This window comes from Physella acuta, unplaced genomic scaffold (genome assembly GCF_028476545.2).
Source record: "Physella acuta isolate Inbredline_101_S28 unplaced genomic scaffold, ASM2847654v3 ptg000010l, whole genome shotgun sequence".
Classification (NCBI taxonomy): Eukaryota; Metazoa; Mollusca; class Gastropoda; family Physidae; genus Physella; species Physella acuta.
Window position 1 is genome coordinate 207501 of NW_026731530.1, and position 6445 is coordinate 213945.

Sequence of the window (6445 nt, forward strand, 5' to 3'; positions counted from 1 at the left end):
AATTTCTTGGCAATGGGTCTAGTCGGTGAGTACTTTGTAAAACTGTTGCTGCGTGTACACCTATAGGTGTAACTGCACTGCAGAGAAAACAACTCGCTCTTGTAATAAGCTGCCTTGAAGTATTCAGTAATATTGCTTGCTCATGGGATTTCTTCAATTTAGCCTGTGCTAAAAATTATGTCAAGAAAATTGAATGAATTTAGTTTTGGTTCTTTAATGCATCAACTAACACTCTTCTTTCATTAACTGAGAACTATTTTCCAGAAGCCAAAATGACATATACAACTTAATTTATTTTTAAAGATTTTTTATTTAATTTTATCAATTTCAGTGGTATATAAAGGTTTCGATATTTCTTTGCTTATGAAGTTTAATTTTCTTTTAATTAATTAGAGTGCCAAGAACAATGGCGGTGAAGCAGAAAGGTGTTAAACGGCCGTCAAGTTCAAGGTCCCAGGGTTCAAGCAACCGAAGGACCAATCGTATTGAAGATGATCTCATCATTAGAATAGGTGTGAAAGGTAGAAATAAAGGTAACCAAATTGAATTTTTGAAAATAGTCTCAAAATCCAAAACCCAGAGTCATCGCACACAAAAATCCTCTGAGATAACAAGCATTATTAGTTGTACAATTTTGACTTCATCTCATTTGTGTGATAAAATATGTGTATAAAATTAGGTACTAGATAGGTAATATGTAAATGGTTGCTGTCCTGCTTTTGGTATGATGTAGGCAACCTTGTTGCTTTATCAGACCCAACAAATCTAATATTGTCTATACATAATCATGCATTTCTTGTTTTTTAAATTATTCCAAATTTTTTTTATTTTTTGCTCCCTTTTTACAAAATTTAATTCTCCTATTTCTCTATCTATAATGTCTTGTTTGTTTTACTAATTTATTTATTTTTGCTTTTTATTAAAAACGAGTCTGATGGTTGTTTTTTTAGTGTTATTAATTATACTGATCAATAATTATACCTAGACTATTGTTTTCTAAAAATCAGTCCCAATTTTTCTTACATCCACTACTTTTGTAAACTTTGTCAGGAGAGTTCTCAAACCCCCAAGGCTTGTGCTACTATGAAGAGAAAGTTCTGGTAGCAGACAGCAATAACCAGGCTGTTCAGGTGTTTGCGCCCTCTGGTGAGTGCCGTCTCAAGTTTGGAACACCTGGCCGGGCGCCAGGGAAAATTCAGAGACCAACTGGCGTTGCTGCCACCCAGAATGGGAATTATTTGGTGGCGGATTATGACAACAAGTGGATTAGTGTCTTCAGCCAGGATGGTAAATACATCAGGTAAATCTGGGTTCCTCTAATACATCTGTAGCAACACAAGCTGGGGGTGTGGTTAGCACAAGGTGGGGGGTGTGGTCAGCACAAGGTGGGGGTGTGGTCAGCACAAGGTGGGGGTCTGGTCAGCACAAGGTGGGGGTCTGGTCAGCACAAGACGGGGGTGTGGTCAGCACAAGGTGGGGGTCTAGTCAGCACGAGGTGAGACAAGCCTCAGTGACACAACTGGAATACAAATTCATCACCTTTTTATGTGTGTGCCCAAAACACATGGGGGGCAGATGAAGTAGAGTTCATCTGTTTCAATGGATGGTAAATACATCAGGTAAATCTGGGTTCCTCATCTCTAATACATCTATAGCAGCACAAGGTGGGGGTGTGGTCAGCACAGCTTGGGGTATGGTCAGCACAAGGTGGGGGTGTGGTCAGCACAGCTTGGGGTGTGGTCAGCACAGCTTGGGGTATGGTCAGCACAAGGTGGGGGTGTGGTCAGCACAGCTTGGGGTGTGGTCAGCACAGCTTGGGGTGTGGTCAGCACAGCTTGGGGTATGGTCAGCACAAGGTGGGGGTGTGGTCAGCACAGCTTGGGGTATGGTCAGCACAGCTTGGGGTATGGTCAGCACAGCTTGGGGTATGGTCAGCACAGCTTGGGGTGTGGTCAGCACAGCTTGGGGTATGGTCAGCACAGCTTGGGGTATGGTCAGCACAAGGTGGGGGTGTGGTCAGCACAAGGTGGGGGTGTGGTCAGCACAGCTTGGGGTGTGGTCAGCACAGCTTGGGGTATGGTCAGCACAAGGTGGGGGTGTGGTCAGCACAAGGTGGGGGTGTGGTCAGCACAGCTTGGGGTGTGGTCAGCACAGCTTGGGGTGTGGTCAGCACAGCTTGGGGTATGGTCAGCACAGCTTGGGGTATGGTCAGCACAAGGTGGGGGTGTGGTCAGCACAAGGTGGGGGTGTGGTCAGCACAGCTTGGGGTGTGGTCAGCACAGCTTGGGGTATGGTCAGCACAAGGTGGGGGTATGGTCAGCACAAGGTGGGGGTGTGGTCAGCACAGGTGGGGGTGTGGTCAGCACAGGTGAGACTTGACTCAGTGACACAACTGGAATACAAATTCATCACCTTTTCATGTGTGTACCCATGACACATGGGGGGCAGATGAAGTAGAGATCTGTTTCAATGATCATACCATAATAGGGGGACAATGAGCAGCTTTTACTTTTCTTGAGTCAGGTACCCATCAGAACAAAGTGTGCTCAGGGACGTCCTACAGATACTAGCCCAGGATCCGAACTCGAGACCTTCAGATTAGCAGTTGTGACCACTATCGTCCCACCATGCCATCCCTGAAATACAAATTGGTTGTGTAAAAATAATTAAATGCTCACAGCTTGGATTTAATAATTTTATTTTGCTAATTGTTTGTCCATCCTCTACATAGTCTTCTGATAAATAGTAACTGCAGTCTGTCTTTATTGTTGCTGTGCAACGAAATCCAACTCCTTTCTTAACTTTACACTAACACTTAGCAAGTTCCATGTCAAGCACGTATCAGATATCAAACTCTGTTAACAAACTGTTTGTGTTTAGTCGTATAGGCATCGGCAAGCTCCAGGGCCCTAAGGGCGTGGTGGTGGACAAAGAGGGGCGCATCATCGTGGTGGACAACAAGTCCAGCTGTATTCTAGTGTTCCAGTCCAATGGGAAACTGCTGCACAAGTTTGGTTCCAGGGGGAACAGAGATGACCAGTTTGCTGGGCCGCACTACGCTGCCATCAACGACAACAATGACATCATCGTCACAGACTTCCACAACCACTGTGTCAAGGTGAGATTATTTAAAACTTTAACTGCTGGATTCATTTGATTCAGCATTTTATCATTTGATTCAACAATTTATCATTTGATTCAACATTTTATCATTTGATTCAACATTTTATCTGCTGGCTTCATTTGATTCAACATTTTATCATTTGATTCAACATTTTAACTGTTGGCTTCATTTGATTCAACATTTTAACTGTTGGCTTCATTTGATTCAACATTGTAAATGTTGGCTTCATTAGATTCAACATTTTAAGTGTTGGCTTCAATTGATTCATTCTTTAGTTCAAATATTGTATTATTTTTAAATTATATTAAATACATTTAAGTATTAAGGGGTCTAAACATTGGGCATTTGTCGCATTTGGGAAAACATCCATTCAGGCATTTTTGGACAAACATTCATTTGGGTATTTGTCGCATCCGGGCGCATGTTCATGTGGGAAAGGGCCTTTGTGTGAACAGCATTTGGGAAAAACTCCCAGCTGCCACTTTTTAGCAGTCTTTTAACTTTGACTTAAAAAATTACCTCAAAACATTTAATTATCTGGTTCCTAATTTTTTTTATTTTGATTATTTAAGCTCTTTATTGTTTACAATTCCAGGTATTTGATAGAGATGGAGTCTTCAAATTTTGTTTTGGTTCTAACGGTGAGGGCAATGGACAGTTTAACGCACCAACTGGTGTGGCTGTAGATGAAAAGGGAAATATTATAGTTGCCGATTGGGGCAATTCTAGAATTCAAGTAAGTTAACAAACTGTGAAGCTATTCTCTAGATAAATCAAACTTAATGTTTCAATAAAAACTGTCTGTATGTTTTCCATGTTAAACTTTTCATTCAATATGTGTGGAATTAATACAGCAATCCTAAAAAAAAAAGTCAAATGGAGAAAAAGGCAAGAATATTTTCACCATAGGTTTACAAAATATATAACACTAACTAATATCAATATATATTTCTGGAAACTATATATACTGAAAGATAAACCAAGATATATAAAATTACAATTTTTTTTCCTATAAAAATTATAGAGATCCACCATATTATAAATTATCAGATTTCATTACTTACGTAATGTTTTCTTTAAAATATGAAATTACTTTTGTTTTAGCCAATAATCAATTTTTTTAATTTTTCTTAATTTATTATCTATTTGTTAACTTTATTTTTGTGCAGGTCTTTGACTCAACAGGATCATTCCTGTCATACGTCAACACTGCAAGTGAGCCTCTGTACGGGCCCCAAGGTTTGGCCGTAACAACACAAGGTATCTTAGTTGTTGCAGACTCCGGGAACCACTGTATCAAATATTATAAATATCTGCAATGAGCAACATTCACAGGCTGTATATGTTGTATGTTGAACCCATTTCAATTTGTTGAACAGTGTTCAGATGAGTTTTCCGCTTCATGTTTTTATGTTGCTGAACATCTGTAAAATAGCAATCTGTAAAAGTGAAACAATCTAGTCAAAAAATATGATTTGGAAAAAAATTATTATTGAAAGTTCACGCACTGGTGTGAGGTAGCTAATTATGTTTACTAGTAGTCGTGCTTAATGTACAAATTATAAGCGATAAAGTATGAACGTTGCAGTAGGATAGCGCAAAATATTATGGGCCCAAAGAGAATACCTAACTATGTTGCAGTTTTTCTTAGTGGTGTTTATTATAGAATTATTTTATATCTCCCCCAATTCACAAAATAGCTTTCATGTAAGTCCTGCACACATCAAAGCTTCTAGATTTCTTCTATTTGACTACCTCAGTTTTTGTTTACTTGTCTTTCACATTCAGAAACAAACAAAAAATATTTTTACCAATTCTGCTATTGCATGTTTTGGGTGTTTTCTTGCCTCTTCCTGAATTTGGTTTCATGATTTTTTTTATTAAAGCACGAAAATTTTTTACACATCATATTCAATTTAAGATGTTTAAAAATCTAATGTAAGCTTCATTTGTAAAAATCTTTAAAGAAACATTTTTAAAACTTCTTTCGTCCTAAAATTAAACATTTCTCTTCAGTTCCATTCTTAACATTTTCCAAGCTACATTCCATAGCTATATACTATATACTTTCATAAAATATTATAGCAAGCAGGTAATATACATCTCTAGTTGGATACCATATATATATATATATATATATATATATATATATATATATATATATATATATATATATATATATATATATATATATATATATATATATATATATATATATATATATATATATATATCCTTTTCTATTTTCTATTATTAACAACACCAATTACTATTTACCACTATAAGCTGAGGGCATTGTCACACCTTTATCTGCCAATTTTTTCCCCACCTCTCTTACACTGTTACTACACATTGTTACATATAGTCAGAGATCCACTTCCTCACTACATTGTCATTTTTTCTTTTTAAAACAATATTTAGTATTGATAAGATACAGAGATCCATACTAAAAAAAAACTTTTAAATATCAATTTAATAAAACCTCAGTTTGAAAATGTCTTTTTACAATACATTTACACTTTCTTAAATCCAAGAATGTTTAGCTTTAACTAAGGGAGGTAACTGAGTGAAAGTTTACTAGCCTGTCCTTGGGGAAAAAATTGTATCCAATCACCCACACAACAAAATATGGTTATAAGTTCTTTAAAAAAGTAAATAAAGTAATGTTTTCACTTTTCAAAAAAAAAATTTAAAACACTTGTCAGCCTTTAACTGCTTGTTGTATTTAATTTTAATCAAAAAATGTGTTGACACAGAGAATAAAGCATTACTTTTAAATTAGGTTTTTTCTATTAAATATATTTAAAATCAGTTAGTAATAGATGAAATTTCAAGCATCCACTGCTAAAATTTTGTCTGGGTCTGTGCATAGAGTCCAAATCTCAACGATGTAGCATTTCAGCTAAACATAAAAGTAGGGAAACAAATATTAACTTCATGTATCTGTGGGGAAAGTACAATATTATCTGTAAAATGCTTTAAAGAGACACCAAAATCTCTAATCGTTTTGCCTCTAAAATTAAACCTTTCCAAACTAAAATCTTCATATTATTATCTGTTGTTGTTTTGCTGTTTATCATAATGTTAGCACATATGTGTGTGTATTGTCATTCTCAGATTTGTTTTCTGACATGGAATGACATGACATTTCCTGCTCAATGTATTCATGATTAACTTATGTACATAATTAATGTAAATGTTAAAAGAATTAGGGACCATAATATGTTGTACAGCTAGCAAGTAATGCTTCAAATGCAACTCTGTACATTCTGTATGCAATTATGTATTGCAATGTTTGTGTGAATATAACTGGATAATTTA

At 36.4% G+C, this 6445-nt stretch overlaps 1 protein-coding gene across 5 annotated transcripts in view; it reads left to right on the forward strand.

Moving 5' to 3' along the window:
* LOC131930396 (tripartite motif-containing protein 2) overlaps nucleotides 1-5302 on the forward strand; it is a 52273-nt gene extending 46971 nt beyond the window's left edge. For all 5 annotated transcript variants that reach the window (XM_059286893.1, XM_059286977.1, XM_059287049.1 and 2 more), the window contains 6 exons: nucleotides 1-25; nucleotides 394-533; nucleotides 1051-1300; nucleotides 2881-3118; nucleotides 3720-3860; nucleotides 4294-5302. The exon at nucleotides 1-25 is cut by the window's left edge and continues 165 nt beyond it. In XM_059286893.1, coding sequence (XP_059142876.1) covers nucleotides 1-25; nucleotides 394-533; nucleotides 1051-1300; nucleotides 2881-3118; nucleotides 3720-3860; nucleotides 4294-4446 — 947 coding nt within the window. In that variant the 3' untranslated portion in view covers nucleotides 4447-5302. The remainder of the gene's footprint in view (nucleotides 26-393; nucleotides 534-1050; nucleotides 1301-2880; nucleotides 3119-3719; nucleotides 3861-4293) is intronic.
* The last annotated feature ends 1143 nt before the right edge of the window (nucleotides 5303-6445 follow it).